The 21,075-nt window shown below is 42.5% G+C and overlaps 1 protein-coding gene across 1 annotated transcript in view; it reads right to left on the reverse strand.

Annotated features, from left to right (window-relative positions):
- tenm3 (teneurin transmembrane protein 3) overlaps positions 1–21,075 on the reverse strand; it is a 180,778-nt gene that overhangs the window by 21,810 nt on the left and 137,893 nt on the right. Inside the window, 13 exon segments of the mRNA XM_056408324.1 lie at positions 537–641; positions 4,408–4,586; positions 5,580–5,722; positions 6,070–6,175; positions 6,332–6,470; positions 7,423–7,585; positions 8,014–8,073; positions 8,373–8,546; positions 8,678–8,779; positions 9,861–10,015; positions 11,621–11,728; positions 12,032–12,156; positions 20,330–20,507. Of these exon segments, the coding sequence (XP_056264299.1) occupies positions 537–641; positions 4,408–4,586; positions 5,580–5,722; positions 6,070–6,175; positions 6,332–6,470; positions 7,423–7,585; positions 8,014–8,073; positions 8,373–8,546; positions 8,678–8,779; positions 9,861–10,015; positions 11,621–11,728; positions 12,032–12,156; positions 20,330–20,507 (1,737 nt within the window).

Consider the following 21,075-nt stretch of genomic DNA (forward strand, 5'->3'; position numbering starts at 1 on the left):
CTTCGATAAAAAACATTCACATGGAAATCTGATACTGATAGTGTAATTTGTAACTCTTAAGTATTTAGCATGAAGACAGCCTACGCCCATGTTTTACATATACTGCATGGTGGACTATATTGTCTTCATGCTTAAAAAATCATGAAAGTGGTGTCCTTTGTGAAGATTATCTTGATGAACAAAAGGCTAAACGTTTGTTTGCCACAGAGCTTGTTTTCTGCAATAATCTCAAATCCAGTGGAAGGAACCAGTGTGATGCTAAGTTGTCCTCCACAAATATTACATTACATTACATGTCATTTTAGCTGATGCTTTTATTCAAAACGACTTACAATCATACACAGTAGACACGGATACAGGGAGCAATTCAAAGTTAAGTGTCTTGCTCAAGGACACATCGACTAGGGTGGGGATTTAACCGCCAACCCCCTGATTGAAAGACTGACCTGCTAACCACTAACCAACAGTCCCCCTGCTTATGTCATCCCTGCACCACTCACTATCAAAAAGAGGTCAATGTGCTTAAAACGACATACCTGCCAGTATATGTGGCTCCGTCTGGTAGTGTGTGTCCATCCCATTGGCATAGATGACCCGCAGCGAATGGTCATTACCCACCTGGTAGCTGTTACGAAGCTGGTCTGTGACACAGAGAGACGGGAAGACGATAATCATGAATGATCCATTGCAATACCTAACATTGATTTTATGTGTGTTTTCCATTGGGCAGATTTCAAGGGTTCTCTTCAAAAACACTATCGATGCTAAACTGAAGTGAGAAGAAGAGAGAAAATGAAAGAGAGGAGAGCAAGAAAATGCATTTTAGTGTGTGTGTGCATGTGTGCGTGTGGGGGGGAGGCTGAATGTAAAGAGAGAACACAGGACAATTAATTTCCATGGGCAGTGTTTGAACCTGAGCACAGAGCACGTATTAACATCCGCCAGCCTCTTTTAATTAGGTTCCCCTTGACCTCTCGCCGGGCTAATGGCTGTGTGTGCGTACAGTATGTGTGAGTATGAGAGAGATCTCTCGCCTTGAGACGTTTGTTCGTCTCCCTCCCTCCTTCTGATCCATCATTCATCAAGTAAATGATTCCTGTTTGACTGATTGTCAATTAAAACAGAAAAAAAGAAAACAATGCACATTTGACGCCAGTTATTTACCAATTTGACAGCGATAAGTGTGCAGTGTCTACTTTTGTAACACAATTATATAACAAATTTATCAAATTATATAAAAATGTTCTTAACTTTTAAATTAAATATAACACAACTTTATTATTTTAACTTCATTTAGATTACTTTAAAAATGAATTACAGAGCAACTACAGAAGTCTTTATTTTTTTTGTCTTTAGATTTACTTGGATTCTTTTTCATTTGAAACTCTACCAAATGTTATTTCACATTAACATGGAGGAAAAACCACATCCGTCCAAAATACGATTCCTAAAAATAGCGACTGGCCATGATGATATTGTTTTGATGCTGATCATTATTATTGTGCGGTGGATCCGATCCTTCACTCCCACCAGCCAACATCAATTTTCTAGCACAAAAGAGAGGCTATGTACAATATGTCATTAATGTGGACAGACAGCACATACAGCTTGTAACAGCCAGCCCATGATAATGCATTGGTGTGAACATTTACTATATTTTCCCTGTAGAGCATCATTGTTATGTCCTGCATGGTCGCCTGCTTTTCGTAAAAGCAATCAACAACAACATCTAAATGCCAATATATAGCAGCTGTATTAACTTGTTTACTGTATCTGGGCAGCACCTAAACCTAATATGATTTCACATTACCTGGGCCGCTTGCACATTGTGCAGTTTAGATGATATTGAGGAGGCAAAAGGATAAATAATGTACATGAATTGATGGAGAGGAATGCTACACTTCGATGGCTTTGAATAACTTATTACGTTGGGATCAATACAGCTCTGCTGTGAGGGAGACGCGACTCGGTTTTCCTCTCACTCGAGGCACATGTAGCCTGCTCTGAAACAAATCACTCCCGGCCACTCGAGGCCTCGCTTCAACTGGCTCATTAGTTCAGATTTAACAAGGCATCAGTGCAAAATTATTGTTTTCCCTCACCGTTCAGGCCGAATGTCTGACATGAAGAATGATGAAACTTCTTGTCTCCTTTTGCATGTGGTGGCACCTTGCATGTTGGCCCCTCCCATCAGTGTATGAATGGGTGTGAATGGGTGAATGATGAGGTTAAAGTGCTTTGAGTGGTCGGAAGACTAGAAAATAGATGTTTTGCAGGTACAGTCCATTTAGCTGGCGGCTTGCGGCTAACAGTGCTAACAGCGCTTGAAGTGAAAAAGTGCTGACAGAGCTCTCAGTGTTTACCTGAGGGGGAACTGCAGGAGGGGCATTAAGTTCCGCTATATTTTCTTTCTTTCTTTCAGTTAGTAAGTAGTTAATGGTTATGGATTAGAACAGAGGCAGGTCTTGTGGATGAAATCCACAAAGACATTAACATACTCTACTCCATCAATAGTGTTAACTGTGGCTCAGTACATACAGTGGTCCCATGGGACATTCACCAGAGCCAGAGGGTAATATTGTGGTATTTTAAAATAGGGCCACTGGTCAGAGAAATATAGTTTTACTGATTTGGAGTCTTTTCTAGGGGTGGGGAAAACAATACTTTACTTGAAAATACTCAATAATCTGAAATTATTAAACTCAATCCTCAATGTTATGATCGCCTGTAATAATTCTGAGACACCGGCTGTTCGTTGCTTACTGTTGGCCTTGAACAGACGTAATACACGTGCATCTCTTTTACATGGATTTGCTTCCCTTCGTGCTATGCTTTGGACCCGAGATACAATATTAATCTCAATGTTTTTAAGGACACAGCTGACTCAAGGGGTCACTGAGGAAAATGTGTAACATCCTTTGCCACAGAATCACGGGTCACCGTCACGTGCACTTTATCACTGTATGAATGTTCCATGAAGCGTACGAGTGCTGAATGCTCATTGCCTATTACAGGTGGATGCGTTTGAAGAGAGTCTATATTTTTTATTAATGAATACGAGCAGCTTGTTATGTCACATGACCCGGACCATGCTGAATTCTGTGTTTTACTATGAGGATGTTGCTACAGGCCCAATTAATTTTTCTGTTGGTTCTCTTTGCAATGCTGGAAATGTAACCCTCCAGTTGACACATCTCTTAAAATTGGTACTCATATTGAATTAATACAAGATAATGGAAGTAAATGTATCTGTTTTTTAACCATGAATCATTAGAACTATGCAGTGTTTAAAAAAATTGCAAATAGACACAGTGAGAAACACTAAATATAGTACATACAAATGTTGATGAATCAAGAAGAATAAATATTCGTTTAATAATTGAATCGTAGCCCTCTGAATCGGAATCAAATCGACATCTACAGGAAGACCTATTCCACGCATGTAGTGTAGTCTGTATGAGGATGTTTGCAGAGTCTACATGTACACCCTCTGATGACAAACTTTACGTCATGCGGATGCAGAAAGTATAACACTGTTTTTCTTGAGGAGACTTTTTCAGCCATTGTCTCCTGATACCACGCCAAGCTCCCAGCAACACTACTGTGTAAAATGTACCAGCATCAGCACCGAGCCACTACCACTCTATCAGCTGTTGCTGTTTCCTCTGCATTCCAAGTAGAGCGTACGATGTGTAACGATGTGTATCTGCTTTAAAGTTGGGCTTTTTCTAAAGTGATTAATTTCTCAAAAACAACCACTCGTCCGAGATTTCAATGGAAACGGCATCATTGAAAGAAAAGAAGAAAAAGCTGTTGCATAGAGAACACACAGCTCTGTTTCTACAGGGACAATATAATACAGTTTGATTCCCATTTCAAAGGCATTTGCAGAGCTCAACCTCTTTTGCAAATTGTCTTACTTATTACTCTGTCACACACCTGTACGTCTATCTTTGTGAGGACCCTTACCTTCACCTTAACATTAACCATCACAATTAAATGCCTCACTCCAAACCTAAACTCAACCTAATTCTTATCCGATCACATTGTCTGGTCCTGAAGAAGTGAGGACCAGACAAAATTTCCCCACTTTCCATAAATGTCCTCACTCTGTTGGTTAAAAGATATTTTTGAACTAAATTCAATTCTATTTGTATCGCGCAATATCACAGATCACACATTTTCCTCAGAGTGCTTTAAATCTGTATAACATACAACAGCCTCTGACCTGGGACCCTGGCATCAGATAATAACAGGGAAATCGAAATAAGGAAGCAACCTCAGGGAGAGCAACAGAGGATGGACACAAGTGCAATAGATGTAATAGCAGCAGTGGATATAATATAATAATAATGTTACCCCCCCCCCCCCCACCCACACACACACACACTTGTGTTAACATCTTACCTTGCACCAGCGTGTAGAAAGAGTCTATTGATGACAGGTTGGTTGTGATGGAAACATCCTCATCGCTCCCTGACATCTCGATGTCCACAGCAACCACCCCTGACGACATGTCGCCGTGGAGATTGGTCACCACGCCGGTGGGGAAGGTCACATTAGTCAGACGACCCTCGCTGTCATAGCTACAAGGAAAGTGAGGATGCAGAGGGGAGGTAGGGATGAAGGGACATTAATGTGTATTACTGGAATGTGCTTTATGGAACCCTGTACAAAATGTTACTCTATATTTCAGAACACACACACACGGCGATAGCTGAATGTACTTGATCTGGTTCTAAAGAATAGCAACTTTAGAGGAGGTGGAATTCAAACTGGATGTACCCAGCAAGAGGAAGAGCTTGAATTCCAATTAAAGGAAGTCAACTTCAAAGTCAATGAATTTGTACTCAGACATGAGACAACATTTTCCATTATTTAAAGTCTCTTGCCAAAAGAATAATCGTTCGGTGTCCACTTGTCCAAAGGTCTTCACATACACTAGTAGAGACATTTGGAGAAATAAGTGTATGTTATGAATCTATTAGTTCAGATTGATGTGACCCACTTTGAGCTGATGTAGATCATAAGAGGTGATGTTATTCTGTCACAAAAGTTTTCTCATTGCCATACATTGTCCATATTGGATAACTCGGACAACCCTCTCCACCACCTACTAACGACAGGGACAGCGGAACACGTTCTTTGCTTAACAAGAACAGATACAGGAGAACATTCCTGCCCACTGCTATTCGACTTTATCATAAATCACCTCTGAACAGATCCTCCTCAAATTGAATCAACATCTATTCTTGCACCACTTCACTTTATATACTTTATACTCACTTATAAACACTGTATATACTCATCTTTTCTGAAATATAATATGTTTTGCTGTGCTATTTTATTTTAGTGTATTGTATATATTGTAACCTTGTTCTATCTATCTATCTATCTATCTATCTATCTATCTATCTATACAATTGAGAAGAGCTAATATAATTATTGGTAAAGTACAATTTTTAGAATTTTGAGATACAAAAATCTAACTTTAGGTTTCGCCTTTTGAATTCCAGCCTTCAGTTATCACACAGTGGCTCATACATGTATCCACATATAAACACAGTAATGCTGCTCACTCATAGAAGGTAGTCCAGCCTATTTGGAGGCTTTTGGTGGCAAGCAAACCACTGTTGCCATGGTAACTAAAAAAGACTAGTTCTTGACCCTGAGCCGTCAGAGTCTTCAGACCGCCGTTAGTCCCGATGGTCAGCCAGATGACCTGCACACGCACACACACACACACACACACACACACACACACACACACACACACACACACACACACACACACACACACACACACACACACACACACACACACACACACACACACACACACACACACACACACACACATGGTAAACTGTGTCAGTTTTGTCTGACAGTAAACATCCCCGTTGGCTTTATTTCAATACATACTAGGTTGTTGTGAAAGTAGTGTTTTAGGGAAGCAACACTGTATTCAAAATAATGATCCAAAACAATAACTGGTTTATTTGCTGGCTGAATGTATGTATTTTGATAACTTTAACTTCTGCAACATTGCAAAAGACTTGCTCATCTCACCTGGTTGTCAGGAGCGACCACACGTACAGGCAGCCTGTTGGTATCTCTACGGATACGGAGGGTATTCCCGCTGCTGTCTGTCACCGCAGTTACATCCTCCTCATTGCTGAGAGTGAAGGAATGGAGGGTGGGAAAGGACAAGATTGAAGTGAAAATGAAGTTCGAAAAGAAGGACAACGACAAGAGTGCGGAAACAAAATGTATTTGTAATGTAACAAATACATTTCAAAGCAACTGTGTGTTTATTTCCACACAAACCAACCTGTAGCTGAAGTTGTATTTATAGTCTCCAGTGACCAGAGACATGGTGAACTGGTGAGTCCCATTCCCATCAAACACGTAGAGCTCTTGGGAGGCTGGAGAGGCCACTTCATAGGAGCTGGGACCTGAAGCCAGAGAGCCTGAAGACACACAGACAAGCAGATGGACAGACTTGTGATTGCTGTATTGTTTAATATATGTTATATATATTTATCTATATACGTTAGGAATTATCTGGCTTTATCCAGCTTGTGCAACAATCAGAACCTCAGCACCTTCATTGAGTTTGTAGCCACACTTTAAATCCAAAGACCAATGTTGCAACGGTACAATTATATGGGGTCAGATCAGTTTCAATAATTGCAAATGCATACAGAACAAATATATTCAATTTATAAACGCACGCAGAACAATTAAAAAATACATTCTAATGCACATGTAAATAAATTACAATTTATATAAATGTAAAAGAAAAATCACAAATATATTTATGCATTTCTATGTGGATTTTTCTATTTGTTTGTGGATTTATATGTATTTTTTTGCCATAAAATTACTGTAGTGTGCAAGATTCTTACTGCCCAAATATGAGTCCATGAAGATTTTTTAAATAATATTTGATTGGGCAAAACACAAGTGTTTTACACAGTATATCATACTAGAAAAGTATTGCAGTAGCCTACCATTAAAAACAGTAAAGTGCCCCATTTCATTAGCACCGATACTGTACGGTGTTTTAATGAGAGCCATATTGACACTGCAAAATTGCTCTTGCTGACTTTAGAGCACTCTCAGAAAAAAATATGTCACTGAAGTACTATAGCTCAGGTTTATGAATTTTGCCTACACGGGAAACAATAATAACAGGGAGGAAAAGAAGCCATAAACAGGAGTGTTGAAGCTCTTCTTTAGATCAGCTGAACTGCCTTGCATTGTTAGAATATTTAAGTATATTTATATTTCTGAAAAATTAAGTTCCATAGTGATCTTTAGTTTTTTTGCCGTAATATTTTTTCAGTAACAGTAATGAAGTAGGTATTGCTTCAAAGTCATAATTTTGCTATTGTAACAACACTAACTGTATAAACATACCAGTAGGTGGCTGGTTGCATCGTATAGCTCGAATCCTGATGTTACCCAGATCAGCCATGTACAGCGTCCCATCCGGAGACACCACCAAAGATGAAGGAGAATTAAGCCTTGCGTCTTTAGCATAGCCATCTCCTGTTTGATAGCAGTCACAGTTGGCATCGTTCTGCAAGACGAAGGGAGGTTTAGAGTGATTGTGTGTGTGTGTGTGTTTTTGTGTGTGGGGGGTGGTAGCAAAGAGATGAAGACGAAGTGAGACATAGACAACAACATTACATGGACACACTTGAATTATGTGGTGGAGATTGGGCACCATCAAGACAAAATATCATGAATTAAATTCTTTATTGTGTTATATTACGAATATATTGATGTTGATCAAAAGCTAGCTGCAGTCACTGCTATTGTTTTAGAATTAAATGCAATATATTCTATTTGTCATTTAATACATTATTTGACTGCTACGCATTGATTGTGGGTTTGCTGACCTGAACTGTTCTATATCATGAACCAAGATATGAGATGTAAGTAATCAAAGAAGGATATGGAGGATGCCTCATGTGTATGTGAAGTAGCTGTGGTACAGGACAGTACCTTGCAGTCACAGTCAGATAGCTCTCCAGCTAGATGGGTCATTTCTCCATCAGTCGACACCTGGTGAGGTGAAAGCCAAAAATAGACATTTTACAAGCCAAAAATAGACATTTTACAACAGGGCTCTTTTACAGAAAAGAAAATGATGAAATAAAAGCACTCAGTTCATTATATTCATTTGTCTAATGTTCCTGCATCTGGGTTTCAAATCAGACCTGGGACCTTTGGTACTACTGTTACTAATTACTGACTTGGACAGATATTCAAAGTCCTGCTTCCTTGATGCAAAGATTTTTCACCTGATATCCAGGAACTTACTGAAATGAATGTACCGTGTACTGTATGTTGCTGAAGATTACCTGTCGGATGCGGTGAATTTTCTTCTCGTCCGTCTCTGCGATGTAGAGAACACCGCTGTAGGACAAGGCGATGGCTGTAGCTCCCTCAAGCATGGTCTGGACCGCTCTCTTTCCCATAGTATATTCTATACCAGGTACTTGGCAGTGCATGGGACGACCTGCCACGATACTAACCTGGACATATGCATTTGCAAAGTTTTTACGAGCTTCTAGCAACAGTTGATTTATTAAACAAATATATTTCATGAAAAAAGGCACATGTAATAGGACATTTGTAAAACATGGACTGCGATTAATGTGGGTACCTGTCTATTTTCAGTGATCTGCAACACAACGTTGTTGTCCAGGATGTAGATGGAGTTATCCATGGGATTGATGGCTAGATCTGTGGGCCATTCTAACCGAACCTGGATGTAGAGATAACCGAGGGGGAGAGGACAGAGAGAGTTTCACTTCACGTGCTACTCTGACTGTAGACTTCCATTAAACTATACTGTTATTTGCTATCTGATCCTGTTGATTATAATACTGATATACAGTGTATTTCCTGGTTTGATAATGACGGATGGTTTAGAAATTATGTATATAAAATCAAAAGCTTCATGATCTCAAGATATGCTGTTTTGAGAAAAAAGGAGAGCAATTGCCTCAAAGAAAAGTTGCTTATTGATGGTTCAACTGGACTTGTTAAAACTAGAGGACTGAGTGGGCATCTGTGAAAGTAAATCCACCCGGAGGAGAAAGTTGACGTTATGTAAGAGTTATTTTTAAGTATGACAACTTTTAATCTAACAATAAATATGAATTAGTTAGTTGTTTCTATTTAATAAACTACGTCTATACCTACAACATTGGTTGTTTTTTTATATCAGCCAGTTTATATATGGTCAACAACATGAATCTACAGAAAGCTGTAGTTGAACAAGTGTGGGTGGCCAGTTCCACAAGTGAACTCAAGAGGTCAGAAAGTCAAACTGAGCTAGAGTCTGCAGCAGAGAACGCATGGTCAGAGTTCAGATAACTGCAACTCTGCACGGAATGCCCTCAATCTCAGTCCCATGCCCACTAAACAAAGACCACAACAAACAAACTCTCCCTGTCGCGAACACGCACAGGGCAAGGGTCAAGTATTAGACCTAAAGGAAAACAGTTTAAACAAGGCTTAATGTGTGAGTGTGTGTGTGTGTGTGGCTGTGCGTAGGTGTTTTTCAATACCATGTGTGCAAGATTGTATATTCTTCCAAAAAATAAGCTGCAAAAACAAAAATAACATTATTGTCCTTCCTCTACCTTACTCTGTGTCTCTACTATTTTTTTGGCCAGTCTGATAAGTTTCTAAAATGAATGAAGGAAACGCCAGTAACCAGATCTTAATCATTGCAGGGCCACCTATCAACTGGATAAAATCTCAGCCAGATATATATATATACATATATATATACACACATCTATGTATACAGAAGCATACGTAGGTACTCTGAATGTTACCTGTCTTATGTGCATGCTGGTGTCGCAGGTCAAAGGTCGTGCAGACGTCAGGTCGTTGCTGCCCAGCACTGTGGAGATGATTCCATTACGATCCACTTTCCTGATCATAGTCCCGTCCACAAAGTAGATCAAACCGTTTCTATCAACTGCGATGCCTGTCAGGAACAGAACACAAACACACTTTAGCATATAGTTGTCCAGTCGGTACATCAACTCCCGAATGACAGTGAGGTACTTCTCCTGTGGGAGAGTCAGGAATAAAATAGCAGCATCGCAGTTGCAGCTAGTAATGAGGAGACGAGGTACACAACAAAGATCAGGACCAAAACTATTCACAAAGGATAGCCTTTTGTTTTAACATTTGCAAACTGCTTTGAGTGGGACTGAAGAAGCATAAAGGGGCCCATGAACTGTATGTAACAAGCACCGTATGTTCAGTATTAATCAGCATCAGAATCAATATAAAGGTTAAGACGTTGAACAAAACAAATGAAAATCACCAAGATGACTATTGAATTCTATCTCTAGGTTTCAGAAACTTAGTTAAATGCAGTACTGTATGTAGGTCAGGAGGCCTATCGAATACATGTGAACAAAAGGTACTGTAACAAAGTGCCAAATAAACACGTCATCATGGCCATCAACACACAAGGTTCATGCTTGCATAAGTAATTTGTGTGTTTTTATGCATTGATATTGACTTGCTTAGAACATGTCCTCATCCACACTTGAAGCAATGATGTTATGGCAACCATTAGTGACACTTGCAAATGCAGGAGAGCCTCCAATTTGCATAACATCTTTATTCAGCGACATTTATTGTCAGGGACATTGATGCCGTTGAGCTTTGAGGTGTAATAACCACAGACCCAGTTAGGAAGGATCTATTTTATCACTGTGGTCGCGGTATTCCCATGTTGCCAATTAAGCAGGAGATGGAAGAATTTCTGTGAATGGATGTGTGGAGTTGGTACTGTTTGGTGGATGGAGCAATTGGCCCTTCGCTAAGCCCCACCCCCAGTCAAGCTGTTATAGCCACGTTACTATGTAGCATTAAAGTCATTAAATCCAATGAATATCTATGAATAGCTCCTAGATCCTATCCACCAGACTGAGAACATGAGTGTATCCTTTGCCCACTGCCGGGGAATTTGAACGTTTCAGTACAAGTAGGAAGACTTTCTAAGGATAAGATAGTTGATGAAATTCCTATTTTCCCTTTTCTAAATGTAAAACCAAATATGTGTGTTGAGATCAACTTCTCACTCAGAAGTAGCCTATGATACATACAGGCCACAAATTGAATTATGTATGATTTTACAGGTCAAACTTCCATGCCCTTGTTTCTAAACTAGGTTTTGAGAATCTTCCTCAGCGGCAATAGTTATTAGACAGTGTGGTAGCAAGGTGTCGTTAAGCTCAGCTGCAGAGTGGATGGAGCGGGGTGTGTGGTTCAGGGAACGGTGTCGGGATGTGTAATCAGCCTCAGCTTGGGTCAATTGTTTTTTAGTATTTCTCTTCCCAATAATAGCAGGAGTCGCTGGGGAACGAGAGGAAGAGCGGGGAGCAGATGCTGTCGCAGCTTTAAGGGAGAGGAAACCCGACCGTCAGTGAAACGGAACTAATAAAACCAGTTAATTACAAGATCCTGTGTGTTGCCTTGTTTTGTGCCTGCCGAGACTTAATTCCGTTACAGACAGGCTTGGAAAATAACCACCTACCTGTATTCATCTCTTGTGTTTTATGTGCGTGTTTTTTACCTTTTGGTCCCAGTAGCTGTGCTTCTGTAGCTTTTCTTCCATCTCCACAACGTGCTTCATCGAATGGAGGGCATTGTTCACCTGTACCAGCCACTACTTCTCCATTACCTGCAAATTAAAATAAGGAAACAACCTCAGGGAAAGCAACAGAGGATGGACACAAGTGCAAAAGATGTAATAGCAGCAGTGGATATAATATAATAATAATGATAAAACACACACACACACACACACACATCCCACATCACACTTTCATTGCAACAGCCCTTATCCATTTCCCTTTTCCTTGCTATGCTACCAGCATTTCAATTGTCGTGGATGAGTCTAGTAGAAATCAACAATTGAATAAAACTGATTGCTTTCTTTTATGTCAACCTGGTGATTTAATGGGAAAATTAAGTTCATGCTTACTGATGAGGTCACGGGCACCGCTGAGCATCTTGGGTCGGTAGATTCGTCGAGAGTTGGTGTCCGACACGTACAGCTGCCCTGTTACTGGGTCGGTGGCTAAATAGTAGCGGTGAGCAGGGTTGTTGCTATGGATGGTGGAGACGGACAAAAGTGGAGGTGGGTAACAAACAGGATGGAGATAAGAAAAGATTGGTTTAGTCGTGTGTCTTCAATAACGTTAATATCTTGAACACCCAGTTTTGAACAAAAATCCCCCAAGTGTTCTTGATTGATTGTTTCCTTTAAATCACCGTGGAGACACATGATCTGTCTGACTGGACACAAGCTCACAATGAAAACCCCACCAGCAGAGCGTGTTTATTATTTGGTTCTGAGCCATCATGATGGAAATGAAGGCGACTTTCAGGAGCTGATGATAATGAAGAAATAATGAATAAAAGGAGGGTTGACAAACTGAAAGACAATAAACTGGTGTCTATTTACTTCCAGTGGAGTACCAGGTAGTTCAAGGGTGTGTATGTGTGAGTGTGTGTGTGTGTGTGTGAGTGTATGTGTGTAATACAGGGGGAATGAAAGGCAGACAGTGTGAATGTGTCTTGCTATTTCTGCGTACATATTTTTGATTCTTTTCTCTCTAGAAGTGTACTTGTGATACTCGTAAGTGAGAAAGTAAGTGCATGTGATATGTGTGTGTGTTTGTGTGTGTGTCGACAGTTGGTTGGTTCCCCTGTGTCAGTCTGAACAGACCTACGTGGGTGAGATGGGCCTCGACTTGTCTGTGACACACTCTTAATGATGCCTGCCACTCCGTGATGTGAAATCCAAGTTCAAGCATCAGACCGCAACACACTTGGGCGTGGATATATATATATATATATATATGCATACACTTATGCACTCGCCTCTAGCCATGAGTCTCAGTGGTTGATGATAATCAATTTTCAATTCAATTCAATTCAGTTTATTTGTATAGCCCAATTTCACAAATTACAAATTTGTCTCGGAGTGCTTTACAATCTGTACACATAGACATCCCTGCCCCCAAACCTCACATCGGATCAGGAAAAACTCCCAAATAACCCTTCAGGGGGGAAAAAAGGGAAGAAACCTTCAGGAGAGCAACAGAGGAGGATCCCTCTCCAGGATGGACAGGTGCAATAGATGTAATGTGTATAGAAGGACAGATTTAGAGTTAACATACATTCAATGAATATGACAGATTGTATGAATAGTTCATAGTAGGCATATTCCACGATGGAGACCTCCACGATCCATCAGGCAGATGGCGGTAGAGAGGAGGAGTGGGCGGAGTCTCAACAATCAATCAGCAGATGATCACAGGCTGTTAATTAAGACAGCTAAAAATAGACAGACTGTGAGTGTGAGACACAGTCTGTCTGTGCTTATCTGTACTTGTGAGGCCCCAGCGTAATGCCCTTTTGTTTTAATTTGTGTCAGAAATAAAGTCAGACTGAGGAAAAGAAGGACACAAAAGAAGGAATGAAGAATGTAGTGGATGACTAAATGAGAGAGAAGAGACAAGACCTCAAAAGATGAAATAATTACAACTAATGAAACAGAACACAGACTCAAGATGGCATAAGTAAGTAAACATGAATAGAGAAAAAAGTCAGTCCAATCCTTGCATCTTGCCAGTGGCAAATAATCCCCATGTATGGTGCTGCTCTGTAAGAAGAGAGATAGAAGAAAACTAGCTAAATTCAGCTTTTTCAGGAGGGGGTAAAGAGAACATCGAATGTCTCCTAAACATATAAGAAGGCCCTCTGTAATGCCAGAGCAGCCTATTACTCATCAATAATAGAGAAAAATAAGAACAACCCCAGGTTGTAATGGCGCTGTGCCAACGGCTGCTTGTTTCAGTAGTGGCGTTTTGCTTTTATTTTATTGTCTTTTTTTGCACTTTTCCTCTCTTTTTCTTTTTCTTTTCTTTCACGTTTGTCTTAGTTACGGTCGGACACTGGACCATAACTACTTTTTTCGATAATTCTACTGTGGCTTTTGTTCACTTTGTCGTGAGTTTCGGAGAGCCACAGCAAAACAATGACGGGGACCGTCGTCTACTCGCGTGCTCAGTTGATCGCGCTGTGCAGGCGAAGCTTCTGCCTGGAGACAGACCTGTGATCCTGCTGGAGCTACGGAGAAGGGCTCGCGGCTGCAGATCGGGTGTCAAGCGGAGGGCTAAAACGAGGAGATACAAACCCTCGGTACCGTCGATCATAATAGGGGCGTGAGGTCTTTGGCGAATAAGACGGATGAGCTCGGCGCTGGTAATGTCGAGAGGATCTTCCGTGAGAGCAGTCTCTTGTGTTTCACTGAGACGTGGCTACGCGTGGACTTTTTCATCTCAGCGCCGCTTGCCCGGCTTCAGGACTGTTCGGGCTGACAGAGGCGCTCACAGAGTAAGAAGAGGAGGATCGCTGTTTATGTGAATGACGGTGGTGCCATCCGGACCATGTGTAGCGTGAGGGCGCTTGTGTCCCGAACATTGAACTGTTGGCCGTGGGGATGCCCCGTACTATTTGCCAGAGAGTTCACGTCCGCCATTGTGGTTGTCGTGCGTGCCGCCATCAGCTGACGCTGAGGAAGCTGTGGACACCATCCACTCCACTGTGTCTGCTCTGCTGAATCATCAGCCTGGAGCATTCATGACCATCACTGGCGACTTTAACCACACCACATTGGATAAAGCTCTGCCAACCTTCCATCAATACATTGACTGCCCAACAAGGAACAATAAAACTCTGGACTTGCTGTATGCTAATACTAAGAGATACAGCGCCACTGCCCTTCCCCTCGGCAGGTCTGATCATGACCTGGCCCGGCTGACACCCAGGTCTGTTCCTCTGGTGAAGAGGCTGTGACCACCAGGACTGTGAGGAGGTGGTCTCTGGAGGCTAACGACGCTCTACAGGACTGCTTGAGTCAACGGACTGGGATGTGTTGTGTGGACCGCGGGAGGACATCAACAGTATGACCGACTGCATCACGGAATACATCAAGTTCTGTGAACACACCACCATCCCATCACGGACTGTGCGCTGCTTCCCCAACAACAAGCCCTGGATCACCAGGGACCTGAAGGCGCTTCTTAACATGAAGAAAGCTGCTTTCAGGTCTGGAGACAGGGATGAGCTGAGGAGAGTCCAGCGCAACCTGAAGGTGAAGCTCAGGGAGGGCAAGGACTCCTACAGGAGGAAGCTGGAGGCCAAACTCCAGCTGAACAACACAAGGGAGGTGTGGTCTGGGATGAAGCAGATAACTGGCTTCAAGGTGGGAGGGAGACAGCCAGGGGGCTCCCTGGAGAGGGCCAACGAGCTGAACTGTTTTTCAATAGGTTCAGTTCACAGCCCTCCCGTCGCCTCCACACAACACACGTCCCAAGCACCTCCCCTCTGTCCCCTGCTGAGCTGCACATCCACCGAGCCCTCAATAACAATGGGCTCCTCCACCTCCCCTCTCTCTGTGACGACTGACCAGGTGAGAAGACAGCTGGAGAAACTACACCAGCGCAGAGCTGAAGGTCCTGATGGCATCAGCCCCAGGGTCCTAAAGACCTCGCCACCCAGCTGTCTGGTGTCCTGCAGCGCCTCTTCAACCTCAGCCTGAGGCTGGGGAAGTCCCGTGCTGTGGAAGACGTCGTGCTGGTCCCTGTCCCAAAGAAGTCAACACCATCTGGCCTCAACGACTACCGACCGTCGCCTCACCTCCCATGTGATGAAGGTGCTGGAGAGGCTGGTCTTGGCCCACCTCCGGCCGCAGGTGAAATCGTCGTTGGACCCTCTGCAATTTGCTTACCAGCCTCATGTGGGAGTGGACGACGCCATCATCTACCTGCTGCAACGAGCTCAGTCGCACATGGATGGAACCGGTGTCTCTGTGAGAGTCACTTTCTTTGACTTCTCCAGTGCATTTAACACCATCCAGCCACTGCTGCTGAGTGAGAAGCTGCGGGTGGCGGTGTGGGGGCCGTCCACCATCTCCTGGATCACTGACTACCTCACAGGCAGACCACAGTTTGTCAGAATGGGCGTGTGCTGTCTGGAACGGTGGTCAGTGATGTTGAGCCCCACAGGAACTGTTCTGTCTCCTTCCTCTTCACCCTGTACACCAGTGACTTCCAGTACAACACGGAGTCATGCCATCTGCAGAAGTACTCTGATGATTCTGCAGTGGTCGGGTGTATTAGGGATGGACGGGAGGAGGAGTACAGGGCAGTGGTGAGCGACTTTGTAAAGTGGGCGATGCGAACCACCTGCGGCTGAACGTGGCCAAGACCAGAGAGATGGTGGTGGACTTCAGGAGAAGGCGACAGCTCCTACACCTCTGAGTGTCCTGGGAGTGGACGTGGACATGGTGGAGGTACAAGTACCTGGGCGTCTCCATCGACAGCCGACTGAACTGGAAGGCCAACATCAACGCTGTGTACAAGAAGGGGATGAGTCGACTCTTTTCCTGAGAAAGCTTGATCCTTCAACGTGTGCAGCAAGATGCTGGAGTTATTCTACCAGTCGGTTGTGGCCAGTGTGCTGCACTTTGCCATTGTCTGCTGGGGAGCAGCATCGGGCAGTGACACCAGCCGTCTTAACAAACTGGTTAGGAAGGCTGGCTCCATCATCGGCTGCCAGCTGGAGCTCCTGGAACAGGTGGTGGAGAGGAGGACGTTGAAGAAACTGGTGTCCATATTGGACAACCCGGACCACCCTCTCCACCACCTCCTACAGGGACAGAGGAGTACTTTCTCCAGACGTCTCCTCACGCTCCGCTGCCACAAGGACAGATACAGGAGAACATTCCTGCCGACGGCTATGAGGCTCTACAACAGTTCACCTCTTGCCAGATCACCCTAACCCTTCTTATATTTTGTGTTTTTTTAATTTTTTATTCTTGTGTGTTGCTGCTACTGGCTCGACAAATTTCCCCTTGGGGATTAACAAAGTATATTTCTATTCTTCTATTCTATTCTATTCTATTTCTCTTTAGCACTGTACACCTCAGAGATAAATTGTCTGGTGATGTGGTTTCTATAGATGGCATTGCCCTGGCATCCAACACTACTGTAAAAAATCTCTGCATTATCTTTGATCAGGACTTGTCCTTTTAACTCCCACGTGAAGCAAATCTCAAGGACTGCATTTACGTAACATTTACAAAAATCAGGCACATCTCAAAGCGATGCAGAGAAACTAAACACGTGTATTACTTCTAGACTAGATTACTGCAATTCCTTATTATCATAAGTCTCTTAAGTCCATCCAGTTGATCCAGAATGCTGCAGCTCATGTACTCAAAAACTAACTGGGCTACTTGTAGTTCCTATAGTCCTAAAAAGTAGGATGGGAGCCAGAGCCTTCAGTTATCAAGCTCCTCTTTTATGGAACCAGCTTCAACCTTCAGTCCGGGAGGCAGACAGTCACCTCATTTAAGAGAAGACTTAAGACTTTCCTCTTTGACAGAGCTTATAGTTAGGGCTGAATCAGGTTCACCTGGTCCAGCCCCTTGATATGCTGCTATAGGCTTATAGCTGCTGGGGGACGTTTAGGATACACTGAGCACTTATCTCCTCTTGTCTCTCTCCTTATGGACAAATATACATCTCTTCAATGCACATAACTTTAGTTCTTCTCCGGAGTCTTTGTGCCTTCTCGCCTTACACGCTACATTGGACCTGGCTGTTTCTGGAGCTGATCTTTTCTTTCTCTTTTGTATCGCCCAATTTCACAAATTACAAATTAGTCTCGGAGTGCCTTACAATCTGTACACATAGACATCCCTGTCCCAAAACCTCACATCGGATCAGGAAAAACTACCAAATAACCCTTCAGGGGGAAAAAAGGGAAGAAACCTTCAGGAGAGCAAGAGAGGAGGATCCCTCTCCAGGATGGACAGAACAATAGATGTAATGTGTACAGAAGGACCAAGCACTCTAGAATAACACATAGAATGTAAACAACTCTGTTACATGGAGTGACAATGCTATGCTTACGGTTTGTTTAGATCTAGGCACACAGACTACTCGTTAGGTTTAGCAAAACACATGCTTTGGGTTTAAATGTGTATTTTGTTATTATGAGGGAATAATCGTGGTCATGCTTTAATAAAAAGGGAAACAAACAGCAGTTTTCCTTGTTCAGATCAGTTATGTTTGCAATAAATTATTCAAAGAAAGCTGCATTCAGAATAAAACATACAACAGACAGACGCTCACACCTCTTTACAAGACTTGTTGTTTAGGTGGATTTAGGTTCTCCACCAATTAATAGGAATATGGCATATGTTGGAAACAAAATTGTAGATGGTCAGTGTATCTGTAAACCTTTGGTAAATCCCTGTGTAACACCTTCACCTGGCTAAAGGTGAATGTAAATCAATACATGCAGTCTAGCAGGGGCTATAGCCTGAAGGTAAGAAAGTTTGAAGACTCAAAAAGCCATCTTTACTTCTACATGAACCATGTCTTTTACCCAACGTTTTGACAGCAGAGAGTTGGTGTCAAGAAAATATCTGTGACTAAAATGTGGTTGTCATCCTGTGATGAATCTTTACTGTTAGACAGCAGGACAACTCAGGTGTCAAGATCTGATTTTCCTCTGTCATGGACACAGTAGTTCAAATTGTTAATCTTCTCGTTGCTCCCCACTCACCGCCTGTCCCAATCGCTCCTGAAGGAGAGTTACAAAGAGTTGCCTCTCCACTGCCCGTTGGGTGGCTTAGTGGTTAGGGAGACATTTGCAGAGTGCATTGATGGGATCAAAGACGCAGGCGAAAACCAGGCCAGCTCGTTTGATGCATGGAAAGCATTTGAGTCAAACGGGAGCCTTTGGCTTCTTCAAACACCAGTGGGAGATGTCATCACCCAAGCCTGTCAACTCTGAGGGCATCAGAGGGTACATTTAAGAGCTTGAGTGGGAATTCTCCACCAAGTTTAAAGATTTTTAGTAGTATTGGGTGGGCCAGTGTGTTCTTTGTTGGTCAATCCAGAAGACTTTGAGGAGACAAAACCTGGCTTTGAGCCCATTTAAATGGATTGAGATTGCATTTTGAAATGCAGCATAAGTCCATTTTTGACCACTGGACTACAGGGACTTGGAACATTTTGAGGAACTCATTGTGTTTGGACCTGAGGGACCACAGTCCACATTAAGTTCCAGGGATATTTTAGCCCCGAAAAAGCAGCAGTGAGACAAAACCAAAGTGAATGGAGCTCTCTTGACCACTAGACAAGTGATACCAATGGGCTGAAATAACCTTTTAGCTCCTTGAAAAGTTGTCCCAGGAGGTGGACAGGCCAAATGTTTGCTAGGAACCATGGAGCAGACACGTTTGATAAAGGTGGTGGAGTTTTACATTTATCTCCACTTTCGGATCTACCTATATGTGTGAACAGACCTTTTCACACTTTAAGACTGTGTTGAATCCAGCCCACTGTACATTACATGCTTATTAACAAACACCACTGGCAATTATTGTTACTTTACTGCAAGAATCAAATGAAAAGAAGTTGAAAGTTGAAAAGGATTAGTCACTCTTACCTATGTCTGAAATCTTTGTTTCTTTAATACAGTGTAAGCAAAGGCAGAAAAAGAGATCAAACAAGAGTTAGTTAGAAGATAGATTGGTTTCTAAAAGGTAAGTAATATATAAAAATATACTGGAAAACAAGAAGAACATTTTAGAAGTTGCATTCAAATTTATAATTTAAATCATGCTTCAGAAGTAAATAGGAAAATGATTTCAGTGTTAGAATAAGAGTTAGAAAAATGAGCATTCAACAGTGTACCAGAGGCCCGCTTTCAGATTCAAGCCCTAAAACACTGATCTTTCCTCTTTTAGCACTTTGGCGAAAGAGTAAGTACTTGAATGTTAATCAGAGGCAAATTGTCCAATCTGGCCACATATCTATTCCTCTCTTCCTTTATGTGTTCAAGTTCTGTTCAAAGTCATCCGAGACCAATGATGTGGAGTTGAGTGCAGGAAGGAAAGCGGAGGCAGAGATGAATTCAGATGCTAGGTTTTAATTAAAAACCAAAGATAAAGTCAATCAGTTCATTTTTCACAAATGTGTACACTGTAGGTCATATTTAGTTTCCCTCAAATCCAACAACATTCATTGATGCATTTTGCAAAGACCCTGAGAATCCGTTGGCAGAGCTTTACTGTTAAATACGTCCTGAGTTCTCTGAGTGAGACCTTTATCTCTGTGACCCTCAGGGATGTATTCTTTGGATTAGGTTCAGATCCCCGATCTGGCACCAGCAGCCATGCTCCCTCCCCTCTTACCTCAGCTCCATGACACTGGTAACATTCCCGGAGGGGAAGATCCTCCTGATGTAGTTGAAGTCTCCAACGAAGATGCTGCCATCTGCTCCGCAGGCCAGAGCCAGAGGCGCCAGCAGCTTGTTGCCCTCTGCCTGCCCGTTACAGCTGGGGCAGGAGATGCTGCGCCGACGTCCATTTCCTGAGACAGGACATTGAAGACATTTTCCTGACTGAAAAATGTGTTTCTGCTCTGTACACAAAACAGACTGTCCAGTTGGGAGCTTATTTCAAATTCATTATATCAAGCCAGGTTGTTGAACACAGTTGTGGACCAAGTATCTATTTAACAGTGTCAAGCCAAAGAAAGACTTTAAAATGTGGGATCGATGCACTGTCCATCATCTCAAAGAACCAGGGTTCTATTCCCTGTAGGGGCACTTTAGAAAAGTTAGACAGGGATTGCAGTGCAATTAACATTCCGAATTGGAAAAACAATGTGAATAATTTGCACTTCTTCTGATACTAGATGGTGTTCACCCTATACTACTGAGTCGATGCAATCTAAATGTTCATCAGTTCGTAAAGTATTTTAGTTTCTTCCAGGAGACCTTCAGTGGCGACTCAAATTCATCCCAGGGGACGTCCTGCTCCCCATGGATCACCAAGCTTTCTGTCGCGGCCAGTTCACATGTTAGGCCCGCTGGTGCAGGCTGAGAGCTAAAAGTAATAGCTAACCGCTAACTGAGGGTCTGTCTCCCGGAGCTCAA

The sequence above is a fragment of the Pseudoliparis swirei genome, chromosome 24 (assembly GCF_029220125.1).
Source record: "Pseudoliparis swirei isolate HS2019 ecotype Mariana Trench chromosome 24, NWPU_hadal_v1, whole genome shotgun sequence".
NCBI lineage: Eukaryota > Metazoa > Chordata > Actinopteri > Perciformes > Liparidae > Pseudoliparis > Pseudoliparis swirei.